Raw genomic sequence first — 19459 nt, forward strand, 5'->3', positions numbered from 1 at the left:
TAATGGAATTAAGGTCTATAATTAAGCCCTCTACTGCTAATTAGTCAATAATTCTGAAGTACTGTGGGAACCACAGGGAAGGAATGACAAGAAGGGAACCTAGTATCATATCCAGAAGTTTTAATCTTCTAGATTTAAAGAAAAGTGGATTCTTTGATTAAATCTCTGTCCTGTGCTTTAAAACTGCTATTCTGCCTAGCCAGAGAGCAACAAAATTGTCTTGTATCACATTCCAAATCTTTTATGCGAATTGTTTCTTTCTGGTAAAATGAAAGAAGCAATTGCAATGAATGCTATATTTCTTCAATATGCCCTTCCCCAACTCCTTACCTCCTGAATTGCTGTCATGACAACATGTTGAACAGACTCTTCCATCATCATGATGGTCTGGATATACTCTGTAACAGACATTTTTAGCAAGCAATCATTCACAGTTGCTTCCAAAAGATAAACAGTCCTAACTTCTCAAAACATGAAAACATCCACTTTTATATATTAATGGAGTACTTTGCTTTCCAATTGTAAATAAGTCCAAAGCTATGTAAAAAAACATATACTTCGACATACCAACCGAAGTGACTTCCCCATGACACAATGTGGTACTATCCCTGATTCAGCACTAGTAGCTTGATAAATTGTTCTTGTTGTTCTTGTTGTTGTTGTGTGCCTTCAAGTCATTTCTGACTTATGGCGACCCTAAGACAAACCTATCATGGGGTTTTCTTGGGAAGATTTGTTCAGAGGTTTGCTATTGCTTCCCTTGAAGCTGAGAGCATGTGACTTGCCCAAGGTCACTCACTGAGCAGGGAATAGAACCCAAGTCTACAGAGTTGTAGTACAACACTCAAACCACTACACCATGCTGGCTCTCAGCTTGATAAATGCATATATCAAATACAAGAATGAGAACCTTGCTACATTAGATAAACACGGTTTAATTTTGAGAGAATTGGAGCCACTTTGACTGAAATTCATACTTTCTTAGTAAAGATCACCTCTCTTTACACTGAAGTTTATGGAAAAAGAGGAGAAAGGAATAGACGCTAACTAGGCAGAAGCTTCCTGAAGCAAGTGAGTAAATGTGAAAGCAAGTGAATAAATAATATACAGTGTTGGAAAACAGCCCTGAACAGTCGAGTATTGCTGAGATGGAAAAGATCTTTGCACATCCCAAATCTGGAAAGAATGTGACTATCATGTGGTTAAGCACTTATTCTTTTAACAGAGAAAAATAGGTTTTGAATACTTAAAAAAAAAACATTTGAAAGTAAAAGCAGCTCCAGAACTCACAAGATTCTCTACCAAATTAGTGCCAGCTACAGTAATTTTCACATTCCCTTACCTACAACAGGAGTGCTGTCATGATTTTGAGGACTAGTTCCAAAACAGACGTTACAAAATCAGTCTAACCAACAACAACAAAAGAAAAGTCGGTACAGGAAGAAAAGTCTGTTCAGTGGGACTTTGGTATCTCTTGGGGTTTGGTTCCAGGACTCCCCATGGATATTGAAAACTGTGTACTGTATGCTCAAGTCCCATTAAATACAATAGTAACACTGCCTACAGCAATTTTTTAGCCAAAATGAGCTACAAAGTTAAGGTCTCTTAGGGTGTATCCACACTGCAGAATTAAAGCAGTTTGATACCACATTAACACTATCATGACTATTCTACAGAATCATAAGCACAAGCCAGACAATGAGCCACCCACCCATAATACAACACATGAGGGAATGAATGACATGAAAGCTATAGTATCAGCCACAATCATCTAAAAAGAAATGGGGGCCAGAGGTGAAGTTGGAGAAGGAAGCAACTTTTTTAAAGATCCTATTAGTATGTAATAAGCCATTCTCAAAGTTGTCCAAACATCTCATTTCAGTCCAAGTTAATGGGTTTATCTCTGCTGTAATTGTCTTTCTATTATCTTTCTTCTCACAGATTTCAAAGTGGGGCTCTTTTATTGAGCACACATTTAGAAGATATTGTTTTAGTTTTTCCAGTCTAGTTATTATTTCTGTTTGTGTAGTCTGGGATAGACCTGAAAATGATTCAGTTAGCTCCTCTTCCTCTTTGGTAATTGCAAGACTTGAAAGGTGAGATGATTCAATAGCATTAAAAGGTATACTATCTTTCTCGTTGTTAGATTTATTTGAATCACGTTTTCCAGATTCAGTCTTAGTTTGGTCTTTTATATTCCAGGTTTTGTTTGGAAGAATAGTAGATACAGTCGGTATATGTACTATCAATGGCTGAGGAGGAGCTGTGTTCGTAACGTATCTGGAAACAAAAATACCTTCCCTTAAAAGTAAAGTTTTACATTTGCATATTAGGGTGACAAATTTAATTTCGCTAAATGTGATCAGGGCACATGCACAACAATTATTGAAATACAAATAGGTAACCTGTAGGATATTATTGACAGTAATTTGATTTGGGCATATTTTTTCCAAGACTGTTAGTAAATGGTGTTTGCGTCTAGCCTGTGATAGTATACCAAAAGGTTTAGGGAAATTTGACAAAACAATTTGGTACTGACTAAGGATATACTGATGTTCCTTTTTTCCTTTTAAGTTTGTAGCTTTTGTTGCATAAGATAGTTTATTTATAGGGTGTTTTATAGGTGCTAGATTCATTTCTACTAGTTGGTCTGTTGAAAGGCTTGAGATGATATTTTGAGGAGGATTGTCAGTCAGTTGGGTAAGTGTGGTTCCCTAAGTGTTTATTAATTTTGAGATTGGACTTTTCAGTATCTAATGTAATTTGTATTAATTCAGATGTATGAGCTGTATTAGATTCTTCAGAATTAAAAGAAAGAATAGAGAAACAACTCAAACAAATGTTTAACATTTTTAAAAAAACCCAAAATCTCTGGGCCAAATTAGATATTATACATTGTTCTGTGTCTATCAAGTCATTTTTCGCTTATGGTGATCATAAGTTGACCCTATCACAGGGTTTTCTGAAGTGTGTGACTTGTCCAAAGCCACCTAGTAGGTTTCCATGCCCAAGTAGGGATTCAAACTCTGCTCTCTAGAGTTGCAGTCCAATGCTCAAGCCATCACACCATGCTGGTGTGGTGTAGTGGTAAAACTATTCTCTAGGGTATTTTACACCAAAGGTAGCCAAATAGAGGAGAATTAAAGGGCAATGTAGTTCTTCCTGATCAAAACCAATAATGAGGGAGTCACCCTAGCCCTCCATGGAAGAAAGTTCCACAACTTTCTGCTGTCACATAAAAAAGCTCTGAATATGATCTCCACTAAACTCACCTCCGTAGAAAATAATGAATACTTTGGGCAGGTTCATATGAGAGAAAGCCAACTCTCAGCTACTCTGCCTTTAAAACATTTTGAGTTTTACTCAAAAAAGTACTACTGTGAACTGGAATTAGAAACCGAAAAGGATACCAAGACTAGCACAATATACTCTGCAAGATACATATAGACACAAATGTGGCTGCTATGTTTTATACTATCTCTTTTTGAATGCATGTTACTGTAATCTAAACATGATGTGATTATGGCATGATCTACTATGGTCACTTGTAAAGGAAGGGACACAGCTCATGAATTAAATAAAGTTGGCAAAAGTACTCCTGACAGTCACCTCAATCATCTGTGTGCAGAGCTGGATGCAAAGCACTTACAAGCTGCTTAATCCTTCAGTGAGCATTCAACTTCAGAGCAACTATACTCCCAAACACATGTCAGCCTTTCTACTAAGAGGTCTACCATCTTGTTACTTTGACTCTCAGTTTAGTCATCCACATCTAATCTCTTATGACAGCCAGATAACAAATATGGACCTCCAGTCTTCCTGGTGTTACTTAAAAGGGCAGAGGGAGGATGAACTCCCATATATTATTGTTGTTGTTTTGCCCTATTTTACATTTATTTTTCAGTGTCTGTAAAATAAACATCCTAAAAATAAAGACACCTTTTAAGATAGCAAAGGTTGTATCCCACTAAAATAGTTGATACAAAGAGCCTTGCTGATTTCCAGGCAACACTCTCAAAGACACTTGAAAAGCAATGTTGCATCTACTCATGTCAAGATGATCTCAATATTCTATTTGTCCAGCCTGAATGAATCCTTTAAATTAAAGCTGAGTTTACCTTGTTTTTGTTCGCAGTTTACAGCACAGCCCAAAATAAGCTGAAGCATTCTTCCAAGCTCAGCAGCATCTGAGTGCTCTCCAATTAAGTTGACATCAGGAAGGATAAAATCATTTATTTGCTGCCCCAAAATCTGCAAAAACCAAGATAACAGTGAAACCAAAATGCAGATACTGGATACAGTTTAATGAGTACACATTGCCAATATCTGGCAAGTTTCTAAGTTTAAGATCCAAAGTAGACCAAGGGTGAGGAATGGGTAGCCCTCTAGACTTTAGCTCCCATTATCTGCAGCTAGAATGGCCAGTGGTCAGAATTTTGGGGGTGGAGTTGCTTGAGTGGACACATAGACAGCAACAGGATTAAGCCACCAAACTCCAAGTGAATGGTAAAGGGTGGTGTTTATCTATGGTGGAACAGAAGGCAGGAACAGATAAACCATCACTTGCTTGCACATTTTATTCTGCAATCCATTTAATCTTTCAGCTGGGGGTTGACCTCTGATCCCTCCCTCTCTCACTGAAGTAGGTAGTAGACACAGTTACTAATCATGTCATTCCTGGATGGAAGATTCTGGAGAAGCTAGCAAGATCCAGTGGGATTACACTACTGGATCCTGGCCACAGTCATCACCAAAGCTAACTAAAGCCACACGTTAATTATTAAGAGATTTCCCAGAAGTGTTAAGACTATAAACAAAATTGATCTGATGAGGAAATTATGTGATGAATGAAGCTGTTCAAAAACAAAACAAAACAAAAAAGCCTGCCAACAAAGCTCACCAGGACTTTATAAACAATGGAGAAAGCACATTTGGGGAGAGATTCCCTTTCTACAATATTATAAATTAAGAGTAAGACTTTAAAAAGAGTATCTAAAATCTTTATAAATCAGTTTGCTGGCCTAAAAATCTGGGCCTTGTTCATACTGTGCAATAGAACAATGGAAATTACAATGAAGTAGAATGTAACAGACAACATCAACTTACTGCACCTTACCTCATGGTTGTAATCCAAAATTCCTTTTAATATTTTCTTCAGGTTGCTCACCTTTTAGAAGGGAAGGGGAAACAAATAAATATACAGAAACTGGGGTAAAAGATCACACAGGAGCCCAATCACACAATGAAGTCTGCAAGACATCTTATTTATAGCTAGAAGCAGGAGCCCCTGCCGTCTAAAGCAGCCAATCAATAAGATCACAAAATTATGATTCTGTAATTAAATCATTTTCTGATTTGCAGATTTCTCTTCTTATATTCATGGGAACACCCTCAAAAAAAAAAAAAAAAAACCAACAGACATGGGGACTACTTACACCAATGGGTTTGTGAGTTGGATCTACACTTTCATGTGCTTCTCATATGTAATGATGATTTCGTTCTGCAAGTCAGAATTCAAAATGTATTTTGTCTCACACTGTGCGCTATGTGTACAAAAGCACAGTTTCTGAGTCCTTTCTTGGCAGTATCCACTTATTCAAATTGGCACAGCTTCAGAAGCAGTTTCTGACACAGCAGAAGGAGCTACTTCAGCTTGGGAGTGAGAAGAGCAACAAGTTCTTGTGCACATTAACACCAGATGTGTCTGAAACCACATCATTACATTGCCACAGGCTTAATATTAAATCTAGATTAATGTCCTTTCTATTCATTTTATTAACATTCTTCAGACTTTCCTAAATAAATCATTCAATTTAGTGGTTTTGTAACTTAAGAGTAAAAATGCCATTCCCCTTCACCCTCTTAATTTTTTCATTAGTCAATAATAACCATTATTTAAACTTGCTTTCTTCCTTGAATACTCTATATACTCATGAGTCTAGAAATTTTAGTCCAAAAATTGACCTGGGTCAACTTATTCATGTGTCAATGTAAATACTATACAGTAGGTCCTTCGTATCTATGGGAGTTCCGTTCCAGACTCCTCCACGGATGGCAAACTCTGCGAGACCTCAGATCTCATTCTCCTCAATGGCAAGCAACATGCATTCAACCATGCTGGTGCAGTTGCATGCATGCACTGTCCCTGAGGAGAATTGGCAGGGCCATCCACGGATACTCCAATCCACAGATGGTAATCCATGGAAAAGAAGAGCCGATTGTACTGCTTATCAAAAAAGGAATCTGAGTAGAGTGATAAAAGGCAAGAGCTTAGTCCGTCCTGAGATAACCTAAAAGAAGCATTGGACCCCCCCCCCTACTCTCTCTAGCCTTTTTGAATGCCTAGGTGGGGAAATGGAAAAGCAATATCATTTGGCAGTGATGTAATAAAATGTTTCATATGCTATGAAAATAAGTGCAAACATTGTTGAGCATATGCATTCAGCTATAAACATAAAAAGTGAAGATTCATTATCACACTCACAGAACTATCAAGCAGAATTTAAGGAGCACAGCTCAATAGGAAGATGATTTACTATGAATTCTATACCACTCACTGTCTAGATTACAATTTTGCCTCAAAGAAACAAGATGCAGTAGCTAAAATCTGAAAAATTAAGTATTGTGCACATACAGGAAGCCAATTTTTGGTAATCCATTTTAAACTGAACACTGAAATGTTAAATTTCCAAATTCAAAATTTTACTAAACTGAAAGTGGTATCAACATAGTATACAGTATGTTCTTAGACAGCACAAGACCACAGTTGAAGTCCAGGTCATCCATGATACCAAATGGGAGCAATGCTGTCCCACATACTATACTTTTCAGGGCAAGGGGATGCTATTAATTGCCTCTGTTCTCTAAAAAGGGGGGGGGGGGAACAAGCTATCACATTAGTAAGCAATGTAACACACGGCCTGGGCATTAATCCCACTGGCAGATCCTGCTGTGTGTACATAAAACAGAAGAAATTACCTTGGAGTCCCCCTTGCAACACTACTTCTGTGATGCTACAAGGAACCTATAATACTTTAATTGTGTTACAAATATCTGTGTTTAATGGGAAACAAATATAATTCTTTACCTATTTAAATAACCTTAAATTGCCTACTTAAATACCCTCAAATATACAAGTGAATGTTTACAAGTCACTTTTGGAACATACAAAGAACAGAAGCATCTACCTGAGCTATGCACTTTTATTTTGTTAAAGGATGGCCAGACACTAAAAACATATTTCCATTATCAGTAGCATTTCTCCTTCAAGCTGCTTTTACACTATGTCTTACAAGAACAGACATTTAGGGCATGTGGACAAGAACCATCAAGAATTCTGTGGATCAATCACCACAAGGCTAGATCATTCAAAAAAGCAATTAATAATGTATTGTGTCATATGTGACAATAATACAACAATTGAGCAAAGATTTCAGCAAGCACCTTTGAGACTTTTAAAATCAATAAATGTGGAAAGATGACATTTATAAGTGCAGCAGTCCTTCCCACTGCTTGATTTAAGTGGCCAAGAGAAATCTGGGATTCGAAGGGGAAGCTCCAGATCACCAGGTTAGACTCCAATGGGTGAAAAATACTCCAGTGGAAAGGAATTTTGATCTTACCCTTCTGCAAAAATCCACTGTAAACATAAAGAAGATTAATTCAGTCTTTGTGCCTATGGTACACCAAGATAGTCAGCAAAAAAAGAAAAAAGAAATAGCCACTTAATGGGGGAAATGGAAGGTGGCAAGAAAGGACCATCCCCACACAGCAGAGCTGCTTCTTCTTAGTTGGCAATTGGGTCCCAACAGGGTGTTTGGATTGGGGAAAAGAAATTTGGCATTTAGGCTTCCGGTTGTTGATGCAGAGTGTAGAAATAGCTTGCATGTAACTATGGAAATAACTTGTATATAACTATGATAACCAAACTCTACTTTGTTTCTAACTCATAATGCAAATGACACAATGAATGAAATTCTTCTAATTAAATCCACAGGACAGGATATTAAGCCACTAGTATGCCAACAGAAAAAATTAAACTAGAAATACCTGATCTTAAAAAAAAAGGAAGAATAAAGATTACAGTTGTATAACTGAGTAACAGTTAACCACCATAGGCTATCCCTATTAACCAACGAAGTAGAAACATCTTAGGAATGTGATTCTTCTACAGACAACATTGTCAGCATTGACTATAACGTTTTCAAAACCTCATCTGGATCCTACTGATGGCAAAAACCAAGCACTACTGGAAAAGACATGCCATTTTGATAGATAATATTTGGTTCTGTATGGCTTTAGCCTCAAGAACCATGGTTGAGAAACGAGCCTTTGATTATACTTTGAAATGAAGGCCTGAAGGAAAGACATTTTTCTCTTTCACCATTCCAAACACAAGAGAAATATCTACTCTGCATTTTCCAGGTGTTTTTCCCTCAGGGCTTCACATCAGTAGAATACAGTATAAAACTGTTTGTGGAAGAAATTGGGAAGTACAACCAAGTCCAGCACCACATATCAAGATGTCTAAAATATCTGCCTCTTTAGGCAAAGAAGGAATATTATTCTATTTGGGCCTGTTTGGCAGATGAGAAAGGGCTTTTAAGACACCAAACAGATTTCAGTCTAGTTGAAGAAATGAGAAAACTTTGGCACTGGCTTCAATAAACCCATAGTAAGCCTCTATAGCAGTTTTTGGGCTCAGTTTTCCATCTAAGACCTCACAGGAACTGGGGTGTCAAGAGGACTGAGGACCACAGAAACATTCTGAAGGTGCACACCCCTCCATTAAACCCTCAAATTAATAGAAATGCAATATAAGTGAATTACACTGAAATGCCACAGAAAATCAATCCTAGGCAGAGAATAGATGAAATATGAAATGGTATTGGAGAAAAGATCTTCAGAACATAGAAAAGTTAAGAAGGAATTAATTACTATGTGTTTAATTCATCTTGATCTTTAATTCAAATTATTATTATTATTATTATTATTATTATTATTTAAATTTTTAGCCCTCCCTGGCCCTTCAAAAGGAGCAGGCTAAAACCCCACATACACATATAAATTGAAATGCTTAGTGACTTAAATGACAAACAATATAATTAGGCAATTAAAATACCTTCAGCCTCCAATTGTCTCCTACTTCTGTTTTGATTCTGTTTAACCAGTTTTCATCAAAGTATGTTGGATCTCTGGAGGGAAAAAGAGCAATATGTTGAAGAATATTTTGCGAGACACACTTACAGATTCTAACTTAAACTGAACAACTACTGCTTAAAACTATTCTGCACTTTTTCCTATTTCCGGGAATACATACTATGTATTGTGTATTAAACATTTAAATTTCATCCAAAAGCATTAGATTCTTAACATCCTATAATTTCTCTATTGCCTACAGCAATGGTTTTCAAACTGTTTCCCAAAGAATGCTGGGGATTCCTCAGCAATCATGCATTACTCAGTTACAAGATCAGCAATAATAACCTTAAACATATGGATATATATAATTTTGAGGTTCCCCTGCAATGCACTGGAGCAGAGAAATACCGTGTGTTTTTTCAGGACATGTTATTCCCAGGAGAGGAGCTGAGGGAACTCTGCTGGTCTGGCCAACGCCCAAGTTTGCCTTGCAACACTTCCCAAAATCCTCTACTACGCATTGAGTTTCTATTGAAGATAAATAAGATGTTTTTTAAAAAAGCAGAAAAGTTGATGTAAAAAGTGTTCCAGAATCTATAAAACAGGGCTGTGGGATATGTTGTCCTTCAGATATTGTTAATCTGCAACCTCAGTCAGCATAGCCAGTGTGATGGGAGAGTCAATCCAATTACACAGAGAGTCATAAATTCTCATCTCTACTGCAAAGTACGAAAACCGTAAATCATACTAATTTCACACAGTACAAGAAAAGAGGGTTTTCATAATCTGTACAAACTCATTCCTAGATTCAGAAATGCACTGAAACAGTGTCATAAAAACTCTTTTTAAAAATCATGCATTTTTAAGTTTCAAAAGCCCTCCTGTTTCATTCCATTAACTGTGCAATTATTAGAAAGGACAGCATACTGCATTTGAGTACCTTCACACTTTACTATCAGTATCAATAAGAAAAATTTAGAAACAATGGACAGAATTCAAAGTACTATGCAACTAGTTCAGTCAGACTTGTACTTCTTGAAAAGTAGCTTCAACTCTCTCTCCTCCCACAACTTATGGTGAAACACTTATAAACTTCTTTGACAGAGCTATCTGAGAGTGAAGGCTGAATGTCTCACAAAACTACAGTTTGCAGACTGCCAGGGTAGTTAAACCAGTCTCAAACTGGATTATTTCTGCATTATGTAGGACTATTTTTAGATACATAAATTTCAGAATCTATCCAAAATGTTTATATTCTTTTGGGGAGATTATGAATACAGTACATGTGTACTTCAGCTAATGAAGAATGTGTGTTCCTGAACATTACTTCCTTTGGAGAAAATTTAATACCAAAGGCAGAAACAACATGGAAGAAATGGGATAGGGTGCTACACCATTAATACAAACAAACAAATAAACAAAAGAAGCAGCACTTTAACAAATTGGAGCAAATTATTTTATTCAGAACTAACAATATACACATATGAAATGACATACCGAGGTCCACTAAACCTTCCAGAAGTAAACAAAAACATTTTAAATCTTCTAGATTTACCTTAAAGCTTTTGGTGGTTGAACATTTAGAGTTAGGATTGGGGGGTGGGATTGTCATGGATTTTGGTATTCATGGGGGGGGGGTGTCCTGGAACCAAACCCCAGTGAATATGAAGGGCCCACTGTGCAGAATGAAACTCTATGCAACTGGTTAATGAAACTGTATCAAATAAGCATTCTTAACTTTCTCTCTCTATGGAAATAAAATCCTATGCACAAGGGAATTTCCAATATGGCAGTCATATCAAACACTGGATGACAGTCAAACACTTAGCTTACCGTCATACAGGTACTATATTCATTTTCTTTTCTTAGGACATTCCTGGCCCCCATGCTGGTCCATATGTACCGTATATACTCATGTATAAGTTGAGAAATTTAGTTTAAAAATGGGTCAATATTACTTCTTTAGCCTCTCCCCAGCCGAGCTGCCTCCTTAAGTCTGACCCTCAACCTATCCACAGGTCATATAAAAATCCACAATTTTGGCCCCAAAAGTTGACCTCGACTTTTATGTTAGGTTGATTTATAGTCAAGTATATACTGTACCGTACAGGGTGAACTGGGAAGATGCTGTGTTATACTGTACGGCACTTTGCTTTAGAACACACTATGCCACCCACTAACTTACACTCAGTTCTTGGGCTGGTTACCTTTTAGCCTCACAGTTTTCCTTTGTATGGTGTTCTGTGACTGACTATACACACCATGGTTGCTGTTTTGAGAGTGGGCAATGCCCCTAGCAGCCATTTGGTGGTGATTCCCGTGACACCTTCTCATAATTCCAAATATGCTCACCAGTTTAGAAAGGTTGAGGTGAAAGAGATTAACAGACTGATTGCAATGAAAATGAACATTCAGATTTTCACTTCATCTTTATTCTCTAAGAGGGCCTCTCCAACTTCCAGAAGCAGAGGTACCCTTTTCTCTTTAATTAAAATCAGAAGCACACTTCACTCACACTGGGAAAGGTTCACTTTTGGGCGGTATAAACTTTGGAAAAAACCCACACACTGAAGAGTCCCATCCTGCCGTCTTATTTCTACATCAATCATTGATCCGTGTGTCAGCATGAGGCAAGATCAAACCACTGTCTTATTCAGAAACACATCAAGCAGCCTTTTCTGCAGTTGCAGGCTCAAAGAAGGCTTTTTAACATTTATTTCTATTGGCACACTAATACTCTCTGGCAAACAGGTCACAAATTACTGATCTAACACCCACCTTCCTTGTGTCATACCTTTCTTCTCCTAGAAATGGGACAGTTGGAGTTACCAATCTCCTGGTCACTCTCTTTTGCTTAGAAAAATCTTGCTTGCTTCTTGACTAATGGCCAGTCTACATGATGAAAATTATCTTGGTAGAATGAGAGTAGAATGTGATCCGGCCATGTGCAATTCGAACATATTTATCTTATTTGGTGGGAGGGGGAGTGAAAAAGTCTTCAAACTCCAAAGGGATAAGAATCAATGTTTTTACAGTAGTATATGGAAGGCTATGCATTATCCAACATATGGATGTCCGATTATTTGCATGGCAGTGCATTTTGGCAGAGGGTGGGCAGGTGGGTGTTTCCCTACTCCACTTCTGAAGACAATAAAGGCATATATCAACAACTAGAATAATCACATTTGTTTATGGGTCAACAAAATAACCTAAAATAATTTCTACTAAGTAGCAAGTAAAAATGCCTCTGAAAACAATGAACAATGTTTTATTTTATTTTCCACCCAAGTTGCAGCCTATTTCTGAAACAGAATGAAGGAGAGGTGCAAACAGCACAGAATAGACTGTTCTCTATAAGCCAAAATCCTCTGCAATTTTCTTTCTGCAAACTGAACATTGCCCTCAGTTCCTTGAGAAGCTACAGCCAGGCATCTGTTTTCAAGTCCAAGGCAAAAGAAAAAGACTATGAGACAGTCTTTTCCTTTTAAAGAAATCAACTTCCTGGAGTGGCTGTTGTCAAAACCCGGTCTGATGTTGTTTCTAAAGAATTCTTGCCTCCAGATATCAAAACAAATTTGGGGAGGGAGGGGTTCCTTTGGAGGGGGTCTCTCTGGTGTGGAGAGTTAGCAGTGTGTAGTATCTGAGTGTAACACTGGGAGCCCAGGTTTCAAATCCTCATTCAGCCATGGGAATCCACAAAGAGTGACCTCGGGAAAGTCACATTCTCTCAGCCTCAGAGGAAGTCAAGGCAAACCTCCACTGAACTAAATTTGCTAAGAAAACCCGATCATTCATTTTCCTTAAGGTGGGTCATATATCAGAAACGACTTGAAGGTACACAACAACAATTGTGGTACGGAAAGCGAAAGATCTGTCTACAAGTGGGGCTGGAAAACGGGAGAACGGAGTGAGGGAAATAAAAAGGAAATTTGAAATTAGATCAGCCTTTTACCATCCATTCAGTTAATCAATTCACAGAGTAACTTCTTGTTCCTAAGAAATCCACTAGCAGTTGGAGTGAAGTGGCATGGAAACTTATTGACTGGATGCATTTGCAAGGAATATATTCTTAAAGTGAAGGATGCAGACTGGATTGTTGAACAGCAGGAAGATATTGCTTTGTGTGGTGAGCAAAAGGAACGAAGAAGCAGCTTTGCACATGGAAGAGGAAGGAAACAAACTTAGCAGCAGTTGAGAGAAACTGAAAGAGATGCTTCATCCTCACATCTGCCATATCCCCAGGAAAGGAAGAAAAATAAACTGAAAGTGTAATGGTATCCTTCTCAATCAGTGTAGCTGCTCAACAATTAGACCTACATTCTGTGACCTGATATGGTTGTCTGTGAGTGAATGCTTTTAACTTGATTTTCAAGGACCAAGAAGCTCTTCCAATTTCACACACCACTCTCTAATTTGTAATTAGAACTCAAAGCTATAATTTATTTTTTGACTAATAAAATATCAGCACAAGGCTGTTCATAATCTAAGTTACAATTAGTGAGGCATAGCTCTTGTTTTCAGTGATGAGTAACTGGATGACTGAAACAGAGATCACAGATCAGATGTCAGGAACAAACAACTCCCCTGACTGGTTTGGCTAGCTTAAAGAGTGAATGGGCTAGCTTGATTTGCATTTATGGAATAGTGCAGAGAGAGCATATTCCCAGACTGTGTTAGTAAACTTTGTATTCTTGTCCAAATGTACATATGTCTACGAAACGGTGGGTTTGTGAATAGAACTATGGCCCTAAACCTGCACTTTTACTGAGTGGATGAATATATGGTAACTGTACCTTCCCTTCCTAAGCAGGTTTGTTCCTTTTTATTTTACACTGGCCCCTGCTTCCTTTCACTCTTCTTCTTCCTCATCTACACCCTGCATACTTCCATTTTTCAGTGTTATTCAATTATACCTCATCCATGTGATCACAGGGGAAAGCACAGTGTGACCAACGGAGCCTTCATCTGTGACTTCTCTGCCCCTTTATTTAGGTATCCAACTACATATTTAGCAAAATGGTGTCAGTGGAAGTCTGCAACTGCTTATCACAAAGGCACCAGTCATCCTTGCAAACAAGGGAACACTGAGTGATTCAATGCAGTTTGAGATGACAAAGCATTTTAAAGGATCTCACATATAGGGATTACGTTGCAGAACCATCACAGTCTACAGATTGAGTATCCCTTATCTGGAACCCCAACATCCAAAACTGTTCACATGGTTTGCTGAAATAGTAACACCTTTGCTTTCTGATGGTTCAATGTACACAACTCTAGTTTTATGAACAAGATTAATAAAAATATTATATTTAAAATTACCTTCAGGCTATGCTTACAAAGTGTATATAAGACATCAGTGAATTTCATGTTTAGACTGTCTTCAAGATATTCCACTATATATATATGCAAATATTCCAAAATCTGAAAAAATCCAATATCCAAAACACTTCTGGTCCCAAACATTTAAGATAAGCAAGACTCAACTTGTTAGTACAGTATTAGATTCCCCCCCCCTTTTGATTTTAGACTTTATGCAAAGCTGCTTATGATAAGAAAGTGAGCAGATCAGGAAGTACAGGACATTATAAGAGAGTATTTTCTGAGTAAACCTACTAGATAGATCCTTTAAAATTTACACCTTCAACATCAAAATACAAAACCCCATCATAAAACATAGAAGATGAACTATTTAGCCATCCTCAAGCAATTTAATGTCCTCAAAACAACTAGACATAATACTGCAGGAAACAGAGCCTCTCTGTTTGTAACAGAATGCACATTACGCAAGCAACAGCACTTTCTCCAACATTGCCTTGACAGAGCCATGACACTGAGAGTCAAACACTGCCTTCAATAAAGGAAGTCATTACCCACGCTATTTTGGAAGAGTAGCTAAATGGAGGTAGAGTACAACTGCAGTACAGACACTCAAGGAACACCAATCCTGTGATTCTTTCACTACAGCATAGTTTACTGAACACGCAGATCTATCTTTATTATGGATGTTTTGCATAACTGGCATCAAGGGGTTAAGAAGCCCATTCTTCCCTTCTATTGCTTTCTCCTGTGTCAAACTGCAGGTTGTTTCAAATTTTCATCTATCTTTTTCTTTACTTCTGTATGTTATACCAGAAGATATCTTAAATATTATTTTTACTCTATAATTACCGTATTTTTTAAAAAGACTACCAGGTATAGTTATTTAGCTTACTGTTAAACTGATGTAGTCAAAATACTTCTGTTAAGATAAACACCCTTCCAAATTGCATCTTTGTTCTGTGAAGGAACACTGACATTTTTAGTTGTTTTCTATGATCAAAAACATGGACATTTTAGCATGAAATGAAATGTACTATTGACTACCAAGTGTACTTAAGATAAAATAAAAACAATACCATTTGCTTTTGCCTTTTGGGTTCTTTTTTTTTTTGCAGGGGTAGAGGAGTCTAAGAAATCTGAATAAAATGAGTTATTTACAGTGATGTACAAAATGTTCTCTTACATCTTCTGAAGTACTTGAGCCATCACAACTCCACTGGTTAAATCTTCTACAGTCTGGCATGGTGCTTCAACATTAAATGTTTGGATCTGAGGAGGAACATATATATTTAGTCAGGACACATCCACAGCATTATTCCAAGACATTGTGAGATTTCAATAATGGTACAAGGTACTTCCCAACTATAAAACACAGTAGAGAAAAGTCACAAAAGTAAACACTTTAGCCCCAAAGAATAAATGCAGTATGATAATTGGTAACCAATGGCCTGTTACAGATTGCCAAAATAAAGCTGCTTCAGGTCTCTTTGGAGGTATGCTGTTTAAATGATGCATGGGTCCTAAGAGTCCGGAGGTCGCACCAAAGCCACACTCCATTCCTAAGCACTGGAGTGCAGCTTTGGTGCAGCTTCTGGATTCTTAGGATGCATGCATCGTCTAAACAGCATACCTCCAAAGAGACCAGGAGCAGCTTTATTTTGCCAGTCTGTAACTGGCCAATATTATAAACAAAAAGCAGGTAAGTGTAGTGACTGTGAACCAGGAAAGTTCTTAGTATTGGAACTGGTGACTAATATCTGCAGACAGATGTCAGGGCTCCAGAACATGTGGTGTTATCATTTTTGATAACCCTTAACAAAAGAAAAACAGCTTTACAATACTCCATGCACACTGCTTTTATGGTGATAGATCCTATGATTTGGAAAAATTCTCTTCAATAACTTGGGAGGGGGGATTATGTCAAAGGTTGGTAGTGCAATGGTTACAAAAATGGAAGCACTTTACAGGTAAGTACTTTGCCAAACTTGAATCCACTGTGGGTTGTACTATATGCAACAGCTTATGTTGGTGGGTTTTTTTTTAAGTCTAGTTTCATACAGATCTCATTTGACTGCAAATTAATGGGAAGTTCCTGCAGGATCTTAAGGGTTATGCACTTCCTCCCCTCACACAGAACAGATACCAGAAACTCTCATTTGAGAATTCATAAAACTGGAAGTATACCAACCCATATTATTCTGTTAACCAAGTGGCTACTCTGAACATAAAACTAAAAGAAGAACTCCTGTTTCAGAAACTGAAATCTATTTTTGGTTAGAATAACAGTGTAATAAATGTATCCATCTTCAAGGTTTTTTTAAGCAAAGGCAGGCAATGTTTCCAGATCCAAGATTTTCCACTCTAGAGAGTAAAAGTATTTAACCTTTTTTTCCTTTAAAACAGGAAGTTAACACCCTGGAAAAAGGATGGGAACACAACTTCAGCCTGCCCATATTAACCCGGATGCTAAATTGTTTCGTATGGAAACAGTTTTAGCTGAGTAAGTCTGTAGACCTATAATCACTTAATCCACCCTAACCAGTTCTCAAAATGTTCACAAACAAGTTAGAGCACTTGGGTGGACATGAAATGTTTCACCAGCAGCCCAAGTAAATATAAGCTTAACTCATGTCTTGCCTAAGTAATAAAAAAGGAAAATCTTTAGATGTTTTAAAAACCCACCCCACCCTAATTAGTTATGTAGAGCACACCTTGCACAAAAACATAACAATGGAAATTTCCTTTCAGTTGTTCACTTTTGACAATAACATTACTTCAACTTAACAATACAGATGTGCCTGTCAAGGAAAGTCAGTTGCTTTTTTATCAGTTGGAGTACCGCTGATGAAGTGGGCTTGAATGAACAAAAAAATCTGTTTTGTAAAATCCATCCATTTCTTTCGGCCTCTACTGCCAAGACTCTGGTCCACGCTCTGGTCGTCTCACGACTAGATTATTGTAACCTTCTTCTGGCAGGGTTTTCCCTCTCTCACTTCTGTCCTTTAATTTCTGTCCAGCATTCAGCTGCACACATTATCACATCCGCCCACCGCTCTGACCATATCTCTTCTTTATTACCATCCCTTCACTGTCTCCCCTTCCCCTTCTATATTCAGTATAAGCTCCTGTTGCTGGCTTTTAAAGCCCTCCATGGGCTGGCCACTCCTTATTTATCAGACCTTCTTTCTTCTCACCTTCCCGCTCAGCCCCTCCGTTCTAGTAGTCAAGGTCTGCTGTCTCAGCCTAGGATTTTCTCTGCCCCGTCCCAGATTCTTCCCTTTTCACTTGCTGCCCCTCACTCCTGGAATCTCCTTCCCCCACGAGAAGCACGGGTCATCACTTCTTTAACTAGTTTCAAGTTGAAGACCATCTTGTTCAGAGAAGCGTTCCCAGGCATTGCGTGACTATTACTTGTTATCTGACATTTTTAATTTGTTCCCTGCTTTACTTTATTGTACCCTTTCCTGTATTGTTATGTATTACTTATATGTATTATGCTATTATTTCTTAGACTGTACACCATGGGCAGGTTTACTCTTATTTATTTTATTGTTTGTATGTACAGCGCTGTGTAAATCTACAGCGCTATATAAATAATTGTTGTTGCTGTAACAGATGAACACAACTACAGCAATTCTGATTTTAAGTTATTTATTTGCTTGTAGTTGCATCTTTCTCAGGATATGGATTATGTTTTAAAATATATTATCATTTGGCAAATAAATGTTTGCTATCTCCCTGCTCATCTTGTTGTGTCCAGCCATCCAACCACCTCATGCATGCCTTCTCCTACTGGGCCCATTCAGACAATGCAAACTTAGTACAATAATGTACAATTTATCACCACATTCACAGGATTCTCCCCTCTCCTTGTATTGATTATTTCATCTTTTCCATAGTTTCTTGTGACCTCTGAACCAGAAGGCATGATTTTAGTGATTCCTAGGAATAGCACAGTGATGGCGAACCTATGGCACACGTGCCAGAGGTGGCACTCAGAGCCCTCTCCAGCATAGAGTTTGCTAGAGTTTGTTACTAGAAAGCCAGAGGGACATGGCACTTTGCAATAAATAAGTGGGTTTTGGGTTGCAGTTTGGGCACTCGGTCTCTAAAAGGTTCACCATCACTGGAATAGCATATCAAACCATGGTTCAACATCATGGTTTGCAGGGATTATTTAAACCACATTATACCAGTCTGGGCACTATAAGAAATTATGGACTGATTAACAACCCCAGAAGTGCTAAGTTATTAGAGAAAGGGGAGCACACAAACATAAGAATCATTTTGTCATATAAGCCAGGGTTATGGGGCTATGACCATCTGTAACACATATAGGGCCCTTCTCCTCTTTTTAACCATTGTTAAAAAGCTATTGTAAAAGACAACTTTCAAACTTTTAAAAATTTTATTGTCTCTTTGGATCCCGATCAATTTCCAAAATAGGCATGGCAATGAAACGAGAAAAAAATTTCTGCACTGGTCAAGCTTGAGCAGTACTTGGGAATTTAAAGGCCGTGCCAGAAATCGAATGATTCAGGGTGATTGCTACCAAGCACGGCTATACAGATTACCTTTTGTGGGCCCTCACAGCCCAACAAAGAAACAATTATCTCTTACTACAGTACTTAGTAAATTGGTTAGTATTTATTCAACATTCCCTAATCTATTAACATTTAAAATTACATTCTCCTAATCAATTTATATATTTATACAAGCTTTTGCATAGTTCAGTTCTAATTGCTCTTTAAAAATATAGTTCAACTACTTAAACTGAAGCTTACCCTTATAATTTTAAAATAAGTTTTAATACTGTCAAATAAGTTAGAAAAACTTTTTCCAAACATTATGCTTTAGCTCAAAAACAGTGTTATGGTTCAGATATGCAGGACACCACAAACCTCAACCAAATAACCATATTGCAAATAAAAGTATTCCTCATGGATTGTTGTTAATTACTAACCACATACTATTCCATAAATCAGCAAGCTGTTTTCCC

General features: G+C 37.6%; 1 protein-coding gene across 3 annotated transcripts in view; it reads right to left on the minus strand.

Annotated features, from left to right (window-relative positions):
• Positions 1 to 15729, minus strand: part of HOOK3 (hook microtubule tethering protein 3) — a 51631-nt gene extending 35902 nt beyond the window's left edge. For 2 of the 3 annotated variants that reach the window (XM_042449771.1, XM_042449770.1), the window contains exons 1-5: positions 15644 to 15729; positions 9122 to 9194; positions 5117 to 5167; positions 4119 to 4251; positions 331 to 398 (exon numbers count right to left, since the gene is read on the minus strand). In XM_042449771.1, coding sequence (XP_042305705.1) covers positions 331 to 398; positions 4119 to 4251; positions 5117 to 5167; positions 9122 to 9194; positions 15644 to 15666 — 348 coding nt within the window. In that variant the 5' untranslated portion in view covers positions 15667 to 15729. Of the gene's footprint in view, positions 1 to 330; positions 399 to 4118; positions 4252 to 5116; positions 5168 to 9121; positions 9195 to 15643 lie in introns of those variants that run through there. The other variant, XM_042449772.1, reaches the window with a different exon arrangement.
• Between the last annotated feature and the right edge of the window lie 3730 nt (positions 15730 to 19459).

The sequence above is a fragment of the Sceloporus undulatus genome, chromosome 2 (genome assembly GCF_019175285.1).
Source record: "Sceloporus undulatus isolate JIND9_A2432 ecotype Alabama chromosome 2, SceUnd_v1.1, whole genome shotgun sequence".
In the NCBI taxonomy this organism is placed as follows: domain Eukaryota; kingdom Metazoa; phylum Chordata; class Lepidosauria; order Squamata; family Phrynosomatidae; genus Sceloporus; species Sceloporus undulatus.